General features: G+C 39.0%; 1 protein-coding gene across 3 annotated transcripts in view; it reads left to right on the top strand.

Annotated features, from left to right (window-relative positions):
- Nucleotides 1–19,893, top strand: part of dcun1d1 (DCN1, defective in cullin neddylation 1, domain containing 1 (S. cerevisiae)) — a 46,269-nt gene that overhangs the window by 17,898 nt on the left and 8,478 nt on the right. For 2 of the 3 annotated variants that reach the window (XM_067995214.1, XM_067995215.1), the window contains exons 3-5: nt 7,283–7,451; nt 14,388–14,518; nt 19,048–19,130. In XM_067995214.1, the coding sequence (XP_067851315.1) occupies nt 7,283–7,451; nt 14,388–14,518; nt 19,048–19,130 (383 nt within the window). Of the gene's footprint in view, nt 1–7,282; nt 7,452–14,387; nt 14,519–15,897; nt 16,038–19,047; nt 19,132–19,893 lie in introns of those variants that run through there. The other variant, XM_067995216.1, reaches the window with a different exon arrangement.

Here is a 19,893-nt window from a genome sequence, read left to right as displayed (position 1 = left end):
TGCTGGCAAAAACATAGGTAGGAGCTCTTGCCTACAGAGCCTTCTTAGATATGTGGATGTATGGTAATTGAAGTCAGATATCGCAGCATAACGGTTTTTGAATGTATGGGCTGATTTATGGGGAAGGAAGACGATTGACTGAAATCTGAGAACTGATAATTTTACTTTCACCCAAACTGAAAAATTGTTGCTTGTATATATGGCTAGGACTAAATGACCAATACTTAAATAATGAGAAATAGCAACCTCTATTCAGTAACGGAGCATGATGTAGCAAGATGAATTTGATGGTTAGGACATTTGACTGTATAGCTGAAGATTGAAATCTTCAAATGGTGTTGGAATAGCTTCTACCCGGAAAAAGATAATGTAAAAAGCAAAATCTGAGATGATATAACTGTGCACAAAATATTTGAATGGAGGAATGATGGCATGTACACTGCTGAGAGCTGGCAGTGGTGGGAATCAATAGTGAGGTCATATGGTGTACATAGCCAGCCTGACGACTGACCTCAACAGTGCTTGTTAAATTTGAAGAAAAAAAACTGCAAAATGTGTATTATATTTATGTATCTATACATATCTGCTATGATGTTTCTCAGATAAGTCAGATAGTTTTATAAATACAAGTTCTTTGATGAAATAACAGAGCGGGTTGATGAGGGTAGTGCGGTTGATGTGTATAATGGACTTTCAAAAGGTATTTGATAAAATACTACAAGACTTGTTAGCAAAATTAAAACCCATGGGATTAAAGGGACAGTGGCAGCGTGGATAGTGGATACAAAATTGACTAGGGGACAGAAAGCAGAGAGTAGTGGTGAATGGTTGTTTCTCAGATGGGAGGGAATTAAACAGTGGTGTTCTCCAGGGGTCAGTATTAGGACCACTGCTCTTTTTGTATATATTAATGACCTGGACTTGGGTATAGAGGGTATAATTTCAAAGTTTGCAGGTAACATGAAACTCTGAAATGTAGTAAACAACGTGGAGGATAGTAACAGACTTCAGGGGGACATATGGCAGATGAAATTTAACTCAGAGGTGTGAAGTGATGCATTTTCATAGGAAGAATAAGGAGTTGAGTCAAATTGAGAGAGCTTTTTTTTTAAAAAAAGCATATGGGATCCTGGGTTTTATTAGTAGAGGCATAGAGTACAAAAGCAAGGAAGTTATGCTAAACCTTTTATAAAACACTGGTTAGGCTGCAGCTGGAGTATTGTGTAATTCTGGGCACCACATTTTAGGAAGGATGTCAAGTCCCTAGAGAGGGTGCAGAAGAGATTTACTAGAATGATGCCAGGGATGAGGGACTTCAGTTATTTGGAGAGGTGGGAGAAGCTGGGGTTGCTCTCCTAAGAACAGAGAGGTTAAAGGGAGATTTGATAGAGGTGTTCAAAATCATGAATGGTTTTGACAAAGTAAATAAGGAGAAACTGTCTCCAGTGGCAGAAGAGTTGGTAACCAGAGGGGCAGGTTTACGGTGATCAGCAAAAGAGCCAGAGGCAACGGGAGGAAACATTTTTTTTATGTAGCGAGTTGTAATGACCTGGAATGCACTGCCTGAAAGGGTGGTGGAAACAGATTCAAGAAGGGAAAACATTTACAGGGCTATGGGGAAAGAGCAGGGGAATGGGAATAATTGAATAGCTCTTTCAAAGAGCTGGCACAGGCACAATAGGCCGAATGTCCGCTTCCTGTGCTGTACCTACTATGATACTATGAAGTGTTATGCAGTGTAATGCACTCCAGATTCTGCTGATAAGGTGGAGCTGTGCTGCCTTATGGCTACAAAATCTAATTGTTAAAACAGAGTCACAGGTCATTGAATTTAATTATTTTGTTCAGGGCTTTTGCTTATGAATTTCAGGCGCCAGCTTAAAGTTCATAGTATTTTAAGGTTCTTTTATGCCTGTGAGTGCAGAAGGAGCTTTTTAATGTATTAGTGGATCTCATGTGAGTCAGAGGAAATGCTATTTTGTGTCATGTAGCATACAATATCAGGACACTAAATGAATAATTCAAATTACATTTTTATTAATAGTATTCTTGGAGTGTTAGCACTATTTTCCAGTCCAAATTAGGTGTTTGTTACTTATGTAGAAATTATAAATTGGTGACCGTGATTATTTTTGTCTAGCCATGCCCTCAATTTTATCTTTTTCAAAAGAAACTTTAAAAAAAAAGTCCAGGATACAGTGGAAGAAGGTAGAGTCGATGTTGCTGATAGATAGATGTGTGGAGTACTGGAGAAAGTGGTGTGGCATTACTGGGAAGGGATGTTGGGAACTGCTCCTGGAATCTGGACAAGAGTGGTCCCGAGGTGTACTGGGGAGAATGAAAGATGTGACATTCCTTCAAGTATCGCTGTGATAACCATTAGATTTTTCTAGATTGGTGACCTTATAGGTGAAAAGGTAATTAATGTCCCATGCAAATAAGAACTAACTTCAACTAAAGCTTTATTCTTGGCATGGACCCCCTCCTTGTGTACAAGCTATGGTTCATGATCTGAAAGGAACACGTTTAAACTTGCATGAGAACAGGATGTCCACAGTGAGCAAAAGTCCGTCAAGCCTGCTCTATACAGAGTCCATATATGTTTATTCTGTCTTGGAGTTTCCACTAAACCTGTTGAGTCCTATTTTAAGGAATACTACGTTCCTTCCCCGACCTCTTCTGGGTGCTGTTAACATTTTTTTCATAGCCCTCAATCATCCTCCTTGACAAATAGTGATGCAGTTCCATTTTAAAAGTGTCAATTGACCCTGAATCAAGTATTTTCTCTGGGAGTCGGTTGCACATGTCCATAATTCTGTGATAGTGATGGGGAAGGGTGAGAACTATGGTTCTATGTTCATTGTTGAAATTAAATAGCTTACTTATTTCAGCGTTGTGTCCTTTTTCATTTTTCATTGGCCTGGGATCATCATGGTCACTCCTTTTCTAAAACATTTATATAATTTTTGAGGTTGCATGACCAAAACTGTACAGCATATTCCAGAATTGGCCTTGCTCTTTGATCATTGCAAAGTTGGTATAATTTGTTTTGATTTGTATCCCACATCCATCCCAGTCCTTGATATATCTTATTGATAACTCTTTCGTACTGACCAGATCCTTTCAAGGTACAATCATTGACTTCCAAATTCATTCCATCAGCCTTCAAGTAAAGCTTCAAGATTGGATTCTTTCATGTTATACATATGTTTTACTATCACCTGTTCCTATATGCAATGTCATACATTTACATGCACATTATAAGACATCGGCAATATCTCCGACCATCCACAGAATTTGGTAAAAGTCTCTCCCAAGCCAAACTTTTCTGTTTAGATTTGGGAAAGGAGCAGTAGCAGCAGAAGAGGTATGTGAACTATCGTGTGACAGAAGACATTTAATTAGGTTGGCTGTGTAGGTGGACTGCCTAGACTTACTGATTGCTTTAAAAACTGGTTCTGTAACATTTGCTTTGGTGGTGGTTGCTGTTTGCCTGCTTAAAGAATGAAGACTGAATTGTGTTTTTTGAACATTTTGTATTATTCCAAAGAGATGTAAAGGTGTATTTGTTTGTTTGCCTGAGTTTAAAAAAAAACTAGGAGAAATGGATATTTGGGTGCATATGTATTATAAAATGTATGCAATTTTACTGTTACCTGTTCAGCTATCCTACATTTATATCTGCATTAAAATCCACCTGCCATGTTTCAGCCTATTTATATAATTGGTTCAAGTTTCTCTGAAGATAATGGCCCGGAATTAGCTGGGAAAATAACAGCGGGTTTAATGCGCACGCCGTTATTAGTGTGTAAATAACCCAGCAATTTGTGGCGCGGAAGAGATATGGCGTGAGTTGCGAATTGCAGTAAATTGCTGGATGATCTGTGCCGCTCCGCTGTTAGACGCGTGAAAACGGGAGTTCGCTGTCAACCTTCCTGTGAGTTTCAAGAAATTGCTGCATTTGTGCTGCTAAAATGAATTAAATTCGCAGCAGAAAGTTAGGGCTGGTATTTAACGACGTAAGGACCCTTTTAATGATGTGACTTATGTTCCTGCAATGCCATGTAACCCCTCTGGCCCAGAAAGGGAACAGTTGAAACTGTGGCATCTTATTCATGCAAGTAGTAAATTGTTCATGGAGGTTTTTAAAATTTAAAATTTTTCATTTTTTTTCTTTCTTTGAATCTTTTCTCCCCCTCAATCCAATCTTTCTTTCCCTCTCTTTTTATTTCTCTACTGTATCTTTGACTCTAATTCACCCTATTTCTGTCTGTCGTTCCTCTTTATCTTTCAATCTCAGCGGTTAAGGAGATAGACTGTTGGTGCCGTTCACTAAGGTCCCAGTTGCCCCATTGGCCTTGCCGCACCGTTATCAGCTTGCACTTCCAGCAATGTGTGGTGCAAAGATTTTTCGGGCTGAAGGGTGAGGGGGAAAGAAAAATACTTCACTCCAGCGAATTCTGGCCCAATATTTCTACTGTTATTTGTCCACATAGCTTTGTCTTATCAGCAAGTTTAATACTATTGCAGGCACCCTAATACAAGCCATTCCCAACAGAATGCAGAATTTTGTATCTATCTAAATTGGGCACAGGTCTTGGGTGCTGGAGTGCGCATCTTCTATTCCTCTCTCAGATTGGGTTGGGAGAGAGAAAAAAAAAACACAGAAAAGTAAGAAAAATGTAAAAATTTAAAAAAAAATTACTAGGAACAATAATCTGTGCAGCCAGAGCCAGAGAATCACCTGCAATGGCTTCTCTTCCCGCTCCACACTGTTACCTCTGGTGTCCCCCAAGGGTCTATCCTTGGCTCCCTCCTATTTCTCAGCTACATGATGCCCCTCGGTGACATCATCCAAAAACACGTCCGGTTCCACATGTACACTGACGACACCCAGCTCTACCTCAATACCACCTCTCTCGCCCCTCCACTGTCTGATTTGTGTCACTGCTTGTCCGACATCCAGTACTGGATGAGCAAAAATTTCCTCCAACTAAATATTGCGAAGAGCGAAGCCATCGTCTTTGGTCCTAGCCACCGACTCCATCCCTCTCCCTGGCCACTGTCTGAGGCAGAACCACAGCATCCTATTTGACCCTGAGATGAGCTTCCGACCACATATCCGCTCCATCACCAAGACCGCCTACTTTCACCTCCGTATCATTGCCTGTCTCCACCCCGCCTCAGCTAATCTGCTGAAACCCTCATCATGCCTTTGTTATCTCAAGACTTGACTATTCCACTGCTCTCCTGGCTGGCCCCGCCACCTTCCACCCTCCATAAACTTGAGCTCATCCAAAACTCTGCTGCCTGTATCCTAACTTGCATCAAGTCCTGTTCACCCATCACCGCTGTGCTCGCTGACCTGCATTGGCTCCTGGTCCGGGAATGCCTCAATTTTTAAAATTCTCATCTTTGTTTTCAAATCCTTCCATGGCCTCACCACTCCATATCTCTGTAACCTCCTCCTGCCCTACAACCCTCAGATATCAGCACTTCTTCAATTCTTGCCTCTTGCGCATGCCTGGTTTTTAATTGCTCCAACTTTGGCAGATGTGTCTTCAACTGCCTAGGCCCTAAGCTCTGGAATTCCCTCCCTAAACTTCTCTGTCTCTCTACCCCTCCTCCTTTTAAAGATGCTCCTTAAAACATACCTCTTTGACCAAGCTTTTGGTCACCTGTCCTGATATCTCCTAATGTGACTTGGTGTTAAATGTTGTTTGATAATGGTCCTGCGAAGCACCTTGGTATGTTTTACTACATTAAAGGCACTATACAAATGCAAGCTTGGCTCTAATGTGGCAAAGTATGTTCTACCCTCCAAGGCAGAACATTGTCAATACCAGCCTAAATCTAGCTTACTATTAAGTTTATTCCTCTAAGCGTAGCTTTTTGAATATCGTAAATATGAAATGGGAGCTGGATGCTGTTGGGATCAGTCCTGAAACCCCTACCATTAATAACTACCTTAAGGTCATTTATGCCGAATGTTTAATTTGTTGATGTGAGATTGTAAAGAAAACAAAGATCTGATGGCCATAACAGTCAAACGGGAAAGCTGGAGATTTAGTACAATGACAGATGTATTGCAAGCAAAGTTTAGTACAGTACTGATCAATGTAAAGTAATGCAGGGATGTAACCTCATAGATGGCATAGCAGAAAAGAGTGAGTAATTAATTAAAGGCTGCTCAAGGAAGAGGAATGTTTGGGTGTCTAAGTACAGAAAGTACAAGTTCAAAGTGGCAAACAAAAATAGAATATTTCTCAGATCATGCTGGGGTGGGGGCAGGTATTGTTCACATCACATCCCCAATTTCCATAAAGATACTGGAGGTTTTCTTTAGTGTTTTTTTATTGGGAGATTCCTTGGTGTACTTCCCTTATTCCTTTCTGGGCCCTTGCACTGGCTGCAGTATAATTGTACTCCACAAAAATTGTTTGTTTTTATAAAGAAGTTTACAAGGCATCTGTTAGTCTGTGAAAACTTCAGCTTCATTTTAAATTTGTAATGCTGCCAAGAAGCTGACTTTGCAAACTGTTTAAATTTAATTGGCATTTCAGTGGTGGTGAGTTGAACTTGCTCAAAGAATAGTATGGAACTGGCAATATAATTTCATTTTACTTGTAACAGGTACCTGCAGTAAAGTAACACCACTGCTCACTTGTAAATAGCAATATAATTGTATCACATCTATATATGGTATCATGGAAATGGGAATGATCGCCATTGTGTGCTTTTGCTTTTTCATCTAATAATTGAACTCATCAAAGCCAGGGAGGCTGGTGAAATATTAATTCTCAATCTAGAAACAAAAAACTTGCATTCATATAGCACTTTATGATGTCTCTCAAACATCCTAAAGCTCTTCACATAGAATTATTTTTCTGAAGTGCATTCACTATTATGTAAGCAAATGCAGCAGCTATTTTGTGCACAGCAATAGATGAATACTAGTTTAGTTTATCTATTTTTTGGTGGTGTTGGTTTAAGGAAATGTTGGCCAGGAAACTGGGAGAACAATTCTCTTCAAGTAGTGCTTTGGCATTTTCAACCCCAGAACAGGTTGACAGGTGCTTAATTTAACATCTCATCTGAAGGATGGTGTATCAAAATTGGAGCACTCCTTTGGTGGTGCACTGAAATGCCAGCCTAGATTATGTGCTCAAGTGGAGCTTGAACCCTCGATCTTCTGAGTTTGAGTGCTACCAACTGAGTTAGGCTGACACCTCTTCTAGGAAGGTTAGCATATTCTGAGTAAATGTGTATTTTTTGCTTTTAGATCCTCAAGATGAAAATAAAATAGGAATAGATGGTATTCAGCAGTTCTGCGATGATTTAGGATTGGATCCAGCCAGTATCAGTGTACTGGTCATTGCATGGAAATTTCGAGCAGCCACACAGTGTGAATTCTCAAAGCAAGAATTCATAGATGGTATGACAGAATTAGGGTAAGTAAAATAATGTATTTGTATATGTCTAAGAATAGAAAATATGTTTGATAAAGCTTCAGTTCATTATTCACTTATGGATTCCTACAAATCCATGTTTATCACATATACTTTAATAACAATGTTATCAAGTTTCAAGAATTGATTCTGTAGATCCAGATTTTGGACTTCCCTGCTGTCAAAACCATTTTTACAGTACAGGTTGATTTTAACAGGGAAAGCAACAGAGCCAGCAAAAGGACATAATAGCTGTTAGCCTGAGTGCTGAAGCCCTGCTGCCCTTTCCTGCTTAGAGAAGGGATTTCACAGCTATACATTTATACAGGGCTTCCCCAGCGATTGAAACTATATATACAAGCAGCAATCGCTCATGCACTCTATATTGTTTTGGACAAGATTTGAAAACATTTGCTCTAACAACTGCAGTCGCTGAGCAAATGCTGTACAAGCGATTGGTAGTGAAATTGCATCATATCCTGCATGGCGTGAGAGTACTTCAGTCACTTGCATTAGTACCTTGTTTTGTGGCCTCTGCCTTTTGATTTCAGCGATGTTTCTATTTATGGTGAAGACAGGACTCTAGTTTGCATCTCTGTCTAGAAAGCTACATACTCTTGTATGTCAGAGGCAACATTGCCACATTTGCAATATAAATCTGCTAGTTTTAGTAGTTAAGTCGGTAGAAGATACATACTGCAAAAGGACTATTAGCAAATATTTAAATTTATAAAAGTTTAATAATTTGTACGTTCTAAAACATTTTATTGTGCTATTGATATTTCTTCACACCTGAATAACCTATGTTTATAAGCTAAAGTTAAAATGCATTTTCGTCTGGACAACAAAGTCAAAATAAAGTTTGTGTAAAATGCCAAAACTTACAGTTCAAACCACTTAGCAAAAATCTCAATAAAAATTTTCAGCATCAAAGTTGTTCAGGAATAAATTTAGTTGCTTACTTGCCCATGGTATATGGAATATGAGAAAAAAATCCCAGATCATTTGTCTCATTAAATATCACGTACAGTTATAGGCAGCAATCTTGGTTCTTCCTCTTCCAGTAAATAGTATTGGTCAATTGTATCTGCTGTCATGCAAGACCCATTTTTTTTTTCAACAGCAGTGGAAGTTTTTGCTGATCTTAACACTCTGATTTGGTGCTTTTCAAGCTTCCTTTGCTTTTGGCCATACCAGTGTGTCTGATGCTTTGTCTTGAATTGCCATTTCATTTTATGAATTTTGGAAAATGTTTTAAGGGGTAGATTATAAAAGGCTGTAATAAAGAATACTATCTATATAAAACAAGTTTTTGCCTTCACCATTGCTCTAAGTCTTCCTTAGTAAAATGCTTAGTAAAAGTCACAGTTATATTCTCTGACTCTGGTCTGTTATTCCTTCTCATCTTCCTCAACCTCTTTGCAGTCTTCAAGGTTGACCACAGCATTATCTTTCATTGCCTTTCTTTGGTTGTCCACTTTGGGACTGCCTCGCTTGGTTTAACTCGTACCTATCCAATTGTAGCCAGAGCATTTCCATAAATGGCTTCTTTTTTCCCCCCCTACACACTCTCCTCCAGTTTCCATCAAGATCGATACTTTTCCTGAACTCTTCCTATCTACATGTTTCCCCATGACAACATCACCTGCAGATATGGGGTCAGTTTCCTTATGTGCCCCGATGATGGCCAGCTCTATCTCTCCACCACTTTTCTCAACCCTCCACTGTCTCTGATGTCAGACTGCTTGCCCAACTTTCAGTCTGGATGAGCCACAATTTCCTCCAGCTAAATTTTGGGAAGGCCCCAGCCATTATCTTTGGCTCCCACCACAAGCTCTGTACCTTCATCACCTTCCCTGGCCACTGTCTCAGACTGAACCAGACTTCTTACAAGCCTGGTGTCCAGTTTGACCCTGATTTGTGCTTCCAACTGCATATCCTCCATCACAAAGATTGCCTACTTCCACCTATGTAACATCACTAGCCTCTGCCTCTGCCTGAGCCCTTCAGCTACTGAAACCCTCATCCATGCCTTTGCCACGTCTAGACTCAAGAATTTTAATGCTCTCCTAGCCTACTTTCTATCCTCTAAACTTCAGCTGATCCATGACTCTGCTGTCCATGTCATATCCGGCATCAATGCCACTAGCCCTGTTCTTGCTGACCTATATTAGCTCTCAGTCTCCCAACGCCTCAAATTTAAAATGATTCTTGCTCCAGTTTCCCTCCATGGCCTCGTCTCTCCCTGTCTCTAACATCCTCCAATGTTACAAGCCCCCAGAACACACACACTTCCTCTTGTGCATCCCCATCTCTTCGCTCCACTATTGACAGCCGCCTACATCCCATGCTCTGGAATCCCCTCCCTAAACTCCATTTCTCCACCTCCCCCTCTTCCCTCTCATCCTTTAACATCTTCCTTAAAACCCACCTCTTTGACCAAGCTTTTGCTCACCCCTCCTAATATCTTCTTTGGCTCGGTGTCCATTTAGTCCTTGTATCTCTGTGAAGTAGCTTGGGATGTTTTTCTATTTTAAAGGTCCTATATAAAAGCATGTTGCTGCTGCTGATGTTGCTCACCAGTCGAATGAGCAAATGCAGCTAATGCAGACTTTCAAATCTGTCGAACCAGTATATGGATTGGGATTGAGTGGTGTACACTCTGTTTATTCTTCTAATGCTTCGATGCAAGTTTCAATCAATTTTAACATTAGGCTTCAGTAGTTATGATTGTCTCTCCTGCACTAGGCTCTTGATTTTGTTGGGTAGTCTTTGTTGCCTCGCCTATACTATCATTGTCCTGTTGGACATTGCCTGAATAACTCTAGGGTTTCTGTTCCAAGTTTAGAAATGATACCTCAGTCACATTTAAAAACTGTACCTCGCTGTCAGTATGGTCCAAAGATATGAAAAACTAAGACATGTTCATGACTTATTGGATGGATGCTTTGAAAAATGTAGTCTTCTCAGCCCCACTGAAATGTGAAAACAACAGTAGTTTGGTGTAGTCATTGAAAACTTGCTCTACCATATTCTACCCAAGGTGCATGTTGGAAGCAAATCTGCCCTGTATCAAGCACCAGAGCATGAAGCTCCACTGCTGACGCAGGCCACGATACCGTTTCATACCCTTCAAAGCTCAAGTAGCATTAATTTTTAAATGACATTGAAGGAGGAGACAGCTTCTTACTGTATTCACAATAAAGTGAATTTGTGGGGCTAACAAGTGGGAGTTCTTTTCCAAACAGCCCCCTCCTACTCTTGGAGATTTGCAAACACTACCAAGTAGCTCTTGTTATTCATTGAATAGAAGCCACTAGTGACTTGGCATTCAAGGCAAAACTTACACACTGGTCAAAGTCAACAATAAACTATGTTTATGGAACAGGGGTCTGTGTCTGGTATGTTGGGGCTTCAAATAGCTCTTTACCAGTGCTTGACCCCTGTAATACACTCCAATTATAAATGGGCTCATCCACACTGATCCCTGAGTACTAGCTCTCTTAAAACCAACATTCCCAGACAGAGGGGTGTCTGATGGGGATTTTGGGTCAGAGAGATGATGTCCAATAGCTATGGTTTTTGAACAGTTGCTTCTAGAATTCCCAGGATTGCTGCCAGCCTTTGTGCCTTTGGGGGTAATTTAAATTTTTATCACTGGACGAAAAAATAGGCAATAGTGAATCGGATTGACTTCAATGGAGAAGAAAATGTGCCAGGGTGTAAAATGGGCAGCCGATTTGCTATCTATTTTTTGATAGATAATAAAAGTTAAAATTACTGCTTTGGTGTTTTTCCAGCTTCATAGCTTCCAAGAGAACAGGAAAGTTCAGACCCATTGTTGATCTCCAGTGAGAGCACTTGCTTAACACACTTCAGATAGTTGCAACTAAGCTATTTTAAGTCATTGACATGAGAATGTAGAAGTTCTATGTTTACAACCCAAAATATGTATTAGATTGACCCCAAATTCTTTTTAATGCAGTGGTTGCTCCATGGATCTGTGAGGGAATGCAGGCTCTCTAAATGTAAAAAAATGCCCTTTATTGCTATAAGTATAGGACTAAAGACCTGCCAACCTGGGATTGAGGTGGTTTGTAAAGTTGGGCATTTGGTTACTGGACATTCCAGCTGATATCCAACATTGTCCTCCTTTAGCAATAAAGAAAGCAGTCTGTTAACTGCTGTCTTTTTTTCTTCGAGACAGTGTCATAAAGTGAAATACAATGCCCATTGTTTATTTTTGGTGTGCTGTTGTAGCATATTTATCAGTGACTTGGATGAAGGAGTAGAGATTTGTATATCCAAGTTTGCAGATGACAATTTAGGAGGGACAGCAAGTAGTCCAGATGGGGGCAGGAAGTTGCAAAGGAACATAGACTGATTAGGTGATTGAACTTCATTTGCCATAGTTGTGCCCAATGTGGGCAAGTGTGAGGTCATCCATTTGGACCCAAGAAACATAAATCAGAGTATTTTCTGAATGGTGAGAAACTAGAGACTGTAGAGGAGCAAAGAGATTTGGGAGTCCAAGTATACACAATTAAAAGTCAGTAGACGGGTATAAAAAGCAATCAAAAAAGTTAATGGAATGTTGGCTTTTATCTCAAGTGGGCTGGCATACAAAAGGGAGGAAGTTATGCTTCAGTTGTAAACAGCTTTGGTCAGACCCCATCTGGAGTACTGAGTTCAGTTTTGGGCACCGCACCTCATGGTGCAGACTGATACTGGGGCTAGAGGGTTAAATTATGTGGACAGGTTTCATAAACTTGGCTTATGTTCCCTTGAATATAGGAGATTGAGGGGTGATCTGATCGAGGTCTTTAAAATGTTATGGATTTGATAGGGTAGATACGGAGGAACTATTTTCTCTGGTGGGGGAATCCAGAACAAGGGGACATAATCAAATTAGAGCTAGGCCATTCAGGATCGAAATCAGGAAGCACTTTTTCATACAAAGGGTAGTAGAAATTTGGAAAACTCTTTCCCCCTAAAGGCTGTGGATGCTAGGACAATTGGAGCTTTCAAGACAGAGACATAACCTTACATAGATTTTTTTTTTTGTTATCAAGTGATATGGAGCAAAGGTGGGAAAGTGGAGTTGAGGTGCAGATCAGCCATGATCTAATTGAATAGTGGAGCAGACATGAGGGACTGAATGGCCTACTCCTGTTCTTGTGACTTCAGGTTTTATGGCTATGGAGGTTGATACTGTGGCCAATAAGATTTAAATGTCTGGTATTAGTTATGTTTTTACAGTGGTTGATCAATAAGGGTAGTTGACTAAAGGCTTGCTCTGGAAAGTGACTTCAAGATGGGGGAACGGGGAGAAGAGGAGTGCAACTAGCTATGTAGTGTGCAATTTAGTGAATTGGTACCTGAGGTTGATGGGCGGGAGGTCTGGGGGAGAAAGAGGAGGTGAATGCTATTGGTCACAGGACAATTGGGCAATCAAGTTTGGGTAGTTTAAAAGGCAACATATCCATTCCTGGCATGGTTCTCCATACACCACTACTGACATTTCATTTAGAGTAATGTGCCAATATTGCAATGCCAAAAAAAATTATCGGTGACTTTTTAAAACTCAACTTTTTTTTTCCTGTGTAAAGGAGATTTGATGAGGCCTCAAGTGCAGGATAATTTAGGATTCATGGGATGATACATGCCAAAACTTTTATAAATTTGCAAATGCTTGTTGAAAACTGCTAGTGTAGTTGCTTTCTTAATGAAAGTGTGCAAATAGTTATGTTTTCATGTAATGACTTTGACATCTGTAAAGCCGTACTAGTTACGAACTAAATGCTACATTGAAGAACTCATGGGCTATCCAAAAATGTCATTTTCACAAGAGTAGAGCGTATTTTATTTTCCCTCAAATCCTAGTTCTATATTTTTACAAAACAGAAGGAGATAAACATCTCTCTGCTGAATCATGATACTTTTGGCAGCCAGCAAAAGTGCACTAGTTCAAAGGTACTGCCCAGCTGTGATCTTGATGTATTGTAACACTTTGGTAGTTATTTCATTCCATGGGACATGGAGAGCTGAAAGCAATAATCTGGAATTTGAGGGAGGCATCTGTGCATTCCAAAATTTGAGTATATTCAGCATCAGAATTTTGATCTTATGACACACTGCATAATTGGTTGCAGGTACCATTTGAGGCTATGAAAACTCACATAAGGAGCAGATAAATTTAGATAAAACTCCAAATGTGTTTATGTATATAGATCAGAGTGCAGGATAGCATTTTTCCTGCCTGCCTTCCCTTTCCCCTTTGGTCCTTCCTTCCACTCTGTCTCAAACCTTTTGCCTTATATCCCCAGCTACCTCTTTTTCTCCAGAGGTGGGAGGAACTTTTTTAAAAAATTCGTTCACGGGATGTGGGCGTCGCTGGCGAGGCCAGCATTTATTGCCCATCCCTAATTGCCTTGCACAAACCCATACCTCAGGTTCACTACACAGTTGGAAGGAACAAAACCAATAAAGAGAAATCAATACTTTAATTGGGGCCTATGGTAACATCCAATAGTCTGAAGGCTTCCAAATGATCCTAGTACTTTTCCAATTTTACTGTGAATTTCAGTTATTTGCATCTTTCATACAGCAATATGCTGAAATTTTTGAGTAGTAGAACTCTGATTCGCCCTTTTAAACGTGTGATTGGTAAGCTAGTAACCTCCTTGAATTTAAAAAAAAATCCTACATGTTTGACACTTCACTCTAAATTGACCCCCTTGCCTAATTTGTCTGGCTTTCATTGTAATGGATGACAAGTATATTTTCAATCGGGTCTTATTGAGGCCTTATAATACTACAATTTTGTGATTGGGGGGAAAGAGTGGGAAGATGAAGGAATTTCAATAGGTTGATGGTAACAATGAATGAGAATATAGAAATGTGATTTTTTTTTAAAAAACATTTTTCTTATTGCTTTAGGTGTGACAGCATAGAAAAACTGAAAGTCCTACTGCCTAAGTTGGAACTAGAATTAAAAGATCAAGCAAAGTTTAAGGATTTTTACCAGTTCACATTCAACTTTGCAAAGAACCCAGGCCAGAAGGGCTTAGGTAAGTGCATTATAAAAGATCTGTTGACCGTCAAAAAAATTCCAGTGCAGAGGTAAACTGAAGAACAGCAATCTGACAGACTTTACATTATTTATTGTAATTGCTTCAGATTAATGCAGCCTGTGGGGGACAAAATTTTCACTGAATATAAAGAGAAGTCTTAAGGCAGAAGAATACAAATCTTCTAATGTGACCTGATGTTTGAGTCACATAATTTGTTTTATGTTTTTATTGTGTTTCAGCAGGGGCTGCTTGATGCAGAGAGGGCAGAAAAAAATTCATGTGGCATGTTACTGTAATCTAGCTACTCATGGTGTTGTGTGGCAGTCACAAGTTGGAGTTGGTGTGTTGGTAGTTGTGATTGCCCCTAGGTAGAAGTAAGGGATGGTAAATTAAATTAAGTTGTCTGTTTTGGATTTGTTTACTTTTTTAACTTTGTTTAAATGATTGTAAATAGTGTTCCAACTGGAGTGATTTTAATCCAAACTTTTGTAATAAAAATGTCATCCTCCTAGTCTAGTGCTTTTACATGTAGGCTAACATTTCTCCAAAACATTGATGTTAATGGTTTGTTATTTCTCACCTTTTGGCTATATTTATGAAATTGGGGTAAGATTGCAGTACATTTTGAGGAATGCAGATCAACATATATGCAGCAACATGGATTTATCAACAAAATACTTATTTTTTTCCCCCTAACATTGTTATATAGGAAGTCATTCTTTGATAATACCTTGTGTATTATTTAACAAAAACTGAGTTCTAGGAAGAGCCAACACTAAAAATGAATATAGCTTCTCTATCTATAACAGATACTGCCTGACCTAAGTCTATTACAGCAGTTTGGGCAGGTAAGAAATCGTGTATCCACCTGAACCACTTAACTCGCCAAGTGGAGCAGAGGACTCAGCCTTCCAAACTTCAGGTGCTACTATTGGGGCTTAGGATGTGACCTTCCAACAGAATTGGTGGTTAGGATGGAAACCAAAGTGCCCCCTGTGAACCCCCAAAAGCAACCTGCCCTTCCTAAATTCCCAAGAAGGGCTATCAGAGGTCTGTAAATTCCTCAAAGTACCATTAATCCAGAAAGAGGTACTTCACTAAACATGCTCTTGCGTATGTTAGTCCTCTATCCATGCTGGCACAATGGTGAGCTCCCAGAAGTAGTCACCGAGTAGATTCAGAAGCTGACATAAGAAGGCACCTTCAGGGTTAGACAGCTCAGAGATGACCTTCCAGTATCTTATCCAGCTATTTCGCTTCTTCCGAGACCAAGTGATACTCAGCTCCAGCGCAAACCAGCCCATCTGATCTATTTGCCCGCACTCTGGAAAATCTCCACAAATATATCTGCGCCATATTTATCTCCATGTCTGCAGACAACACAGAAAATCTAAAGGAGGCTTGGGAACAAGACCTAGGCTGCCAGATAACGAGGAATAGGGAGAAGTGTGGAGGCAGACCCGCAGGACCTTCACATGCAGCAGAATGCAAGAGGGGCAGAACTAATTTTTCAAAGGTATAAACATAGATTAACTTTAGCAAAATGTTTAAAAAATACAATGATTACCATTCATGGCTTTACAAAATTGCCATGTAACAATTAAATTCATTTTGAAATTTTTTATTTTAATCCTTCATGTGATCTTTGCACATTAAACTGCGGAATTAATCAGATGAGAGGAAAAAAAGAAAATGTTGGAAGTACACAGGAGGTTCTTCAGCATCTGAAAAGAGAAAAGGCAGGTTAAAGTTTTGTGTAGAGAGCCTGGGTCAGAACTGATTCAGATGAATATATGTGGATTGCTAAACATAAACTGGTATAGATTTGATGGTTTGATTCTTTCACTACAAGTGCTAATTCTGCAGCCGATGGAAGTTACTATGTTATGTGATCCTTCGTTGCATGTTTACATATGATTAGTTAAGAGAAAATTCTTGATCTTTTTGACCTGCTTGTGATTTTGGCATTCAAAATCCTGTTTAAAATGCTATTTTCTTGATTCCTGGAGCTTCAAAAATGTGTTTTTTCCTCCAGATATTCTGGCTGATCTTTCTGTACAAAACACATCCTGAAATAAGAATTGATAACTTTGAACAATTTGTTTAAACAGTTAGTGGTCTTTGGAAGATTGACTAGGTCACAAAAGATCAAACAATTTGCTGATTAAGTATGAATAGCTAAATTGAAATGTCATTGTAGTCTGAATTTGCTCTCTTCCTACTCATTTGTGAAAGCCCAAATTCAGAAACAGTCACATTTGGTGCTTGACTATTTAAAAATCTGTAGGACTGTACAGGAGCACAAAATGTGGGCATTTGAGAGTCCTGAAGCTGTGTGCTTTGACAACATTATTTACCATGCCCTGCTTCAATTTTTTGGTCATTTTGCTGACTTGTGTCTGGTTTGATTCAAAATTCTAGATTTTAAATATTTTTTGTTTGTTTTGATGGGATCGGGCAGGATAGTGAAGAATGAGGCACCCCTGTCCAAGTTCAGCCTCTGGCCGTCTAGTGAGTGTGGAGTATCTTTGTCTTTGTTTACCTAGCCTTGGAAGGTTTATCAGACTTTGCCATTAGAAATCTGTCTTAAGCTTTATGAATCTCTGAATTTGAGTTTCTACAACTGAACCTCACCTTTCTCACAGAAAACGAGTCTGCCTGTAAAATAAACTTCTGTTATGGTGACGATCAACAAACATACCAGCGATTTATGCAGTGTTTTATAAACCCATCTTTGTGGCCTCTGTAACACGTCACATTAGTATTCTGATGTCCTGTGTCACAGACTGATAGAATGTGATTGTTCTCTTATGATTTCCATCTCAGCCATGTGGTGTGGGCAAAGGGGTCCTATGAGTGGAAGGCTAGAACAGTAGGCAAATAAATCTTCACTCTGCTTTCTCAACTCCTCTTGGCTGGTTAAAGAAAGATACTAGGAGACCCTTACTTTCCTCTCAATTTATGGGATGATGCATTGTGCAAATTTACTTGTAGATTTGAGAAATCTGGAAGTGAAAGGGAAGAAACTGAAGAGAATGAATCTATCTTTGTAGACTTCAAAGCATTCTACCTAACAGCTATCATTTTGAGGAGGTTAAAAAGAGCATTTTGAATGTTGGTTATTTGATTACAATTGAAGCACTATTACTGACTTAAAAAGCGTACAATTTTTATTGACACGTGCTGTTTCTTCGTTTCTAAAGTATGGCAGCATGATGTAGGTTTTCTAGCCCAGGTCAGTTAATGGCACCTGTTAAAGTCCTAGAAAACACATTTGAAGCTCCTCCACATTTTTATAACACATTTCAAAATATGAACAATGAAAAATAAAATGAATGAAGATTTTAAGTTTGGGCTGACAAAACCCAGCTCCTGGCAACACAATGCTACAGTACAAAACAACCTGTAATTTGGTGGTCAGGTCACATAAGGATGACTATCGTCTGAAGTGTCCTACTCTGGTTAGGATTTAGGGATATTGTTGGAGGAAAAGTAGAGGGAGATATATTCTGCAACTAGCCTCTATTGTACCTAACCTGAGATTGCTTGATGCTCCCATTTGGTGCAAAAGATGGGAAATATTTGTAATGAAATCCCTCTTAATCACAAAAAATTAACATAAATAGGATGAGGGGTATGCAGTTATAAGCTGGAAAGCAAAATCAGATGTCTGTTTTAATCACTTAATAGATGTTGATGCTTAGAAATTTGGGTTGCCATAAATGAAGCAACACTTGCATGTTGGGGAGAAATTCCATGCGAATGGAACTTAAAGGAATGCCACGGGAACATTCTGCAAAAATGCACATTGGATCCCAAGTCTCTGTATTAATATTACAAACATTTTGCTTCTACTGCTAATGAACAGTTTCATTGTTAATATTCATTCTTTGTGTCCTGCCATTTCCATTTGATTTTAAGATGACTGACATGTTGACAATTGGCTAATTTGTCCTCACACTCTCGTCTGTCTGGTTTGGATTGGTATGTTGTGAAGTCTTTAAAATATTAGATTACACTGAACTGCTCCATAGTCTTTATTATGAAGGACAATATCTGTACAGTTGAGATGCCAGTAAATAAACCAGCATCTCCCTTTATAATGTTGAGATTAATGGGGCCATCAAGCAGCACATAATTCCACTGTGAATACATCATTTTAATCAAATATCTTGCGTTACAAGAACAGTAATACCTCTACCTATTGGGATTTACCCATTTTAATTATTTTTTTTAAACCTCCTACTGATGTATCTGTGGTGAGCTTGATCTCTATAGGCATTTACTGCTGATCTTGTGCTGAGATTAGGGAGATTTTAGATTATTGTTTTAATTAGTTTTATATCACACTTCCTCTGGTTAAATAGTAGTTACAGTAGCCAAGACAAAATGGAGGAAAATTTGTATAAGGTTAAGGTTTAAAAATTATTTGGCTATAACACCTACAGCACTACACTCAACTCTTGATATAAATGTTTGAACTTTCCTTTAACTACTAAAGATGTACCTATCATTTTATTTTGCAGATTTAGAAATGGCAATTGCATACTGGAATTTAGTACTTGCTGGGCGATTCAAATTCTTAGATCTATGGAATAAGTTTTTATTGGTGAGTACAAGTATGAACATTTCCAAATGAATCTGGTTTCGTTTTTGTTTCAAAAGTTAGTGATTTCTATTAGGGCAGTCCCCAACAAAGAAATTAAATCTAGTTTATGAAATACAGGCATCCGGTTATAATCCGGATTTTACAGCACAGGAGACCATTTGGCTCATTATGCCTTTGCTGGCTCTCTGCTATCCACTTAGCCCCATTCCTGTGCCCATACCCTTTTTAAAAAAAAAATTAATACTTATTCACCTCTCTCTTAAAGCTATTGTAGATTCTGCTTTCACCACTAATTCTGATAGACTATTCCATGTCCCAAAAACTCTATGTAAATAAATTTCTCCTGACTTCTCCCTTTGTCTTGATCGTGATCTTCAATTTATTCCTCCAGTTACTGACTCACTGACTAGTGGGAATAGTTTTTCATAATTTAAAAACCTCTTATTGGGTCTTTTCTTAACCACCCCTTCTTCTAATGAGAAGACTTCCAACTTCTCCAGTATGTTCTCATAACTAAAGCCTCTTAACCCTGAGATCACCCTGCTGAATCTCTTCTGCATCTCTCCATGGCCTTGATGTCCTCCTGAAAGTAAGGTATCCAAAACCGAACACAGTATTCTAATTGCGTCTAACCAATTGTTTGTATAGCTTTAGCATTACCTCTTTGCTTTTATTATATATCCCTATTTATAAAACCCAGGTTCCCTTATGCATTTTTTAACACTTCATCAACTTACCTTCCATTTTTAAAGATTTGTATATC

The sequence above is a fragment of the Heptranchias perlo genome, chromosome 13, assembly GCF_035084215.1.
Source record: "Heptranchias perlo isolate sHepPer1 chromosome 13, sHepPer1.hap1, whole genome shotgun sequence".
Taxonomy (NCBI): domain Eukaryota; kingdom Metazoa; phylum Chordata; class Chondrichthyes; order Hexanchiformes; family Hexanchidae; genus Heptranchias; species Heptranchias perlo.
This window is presented reverse-complemented; position numbering and strand designations above follow the sequence as displayed.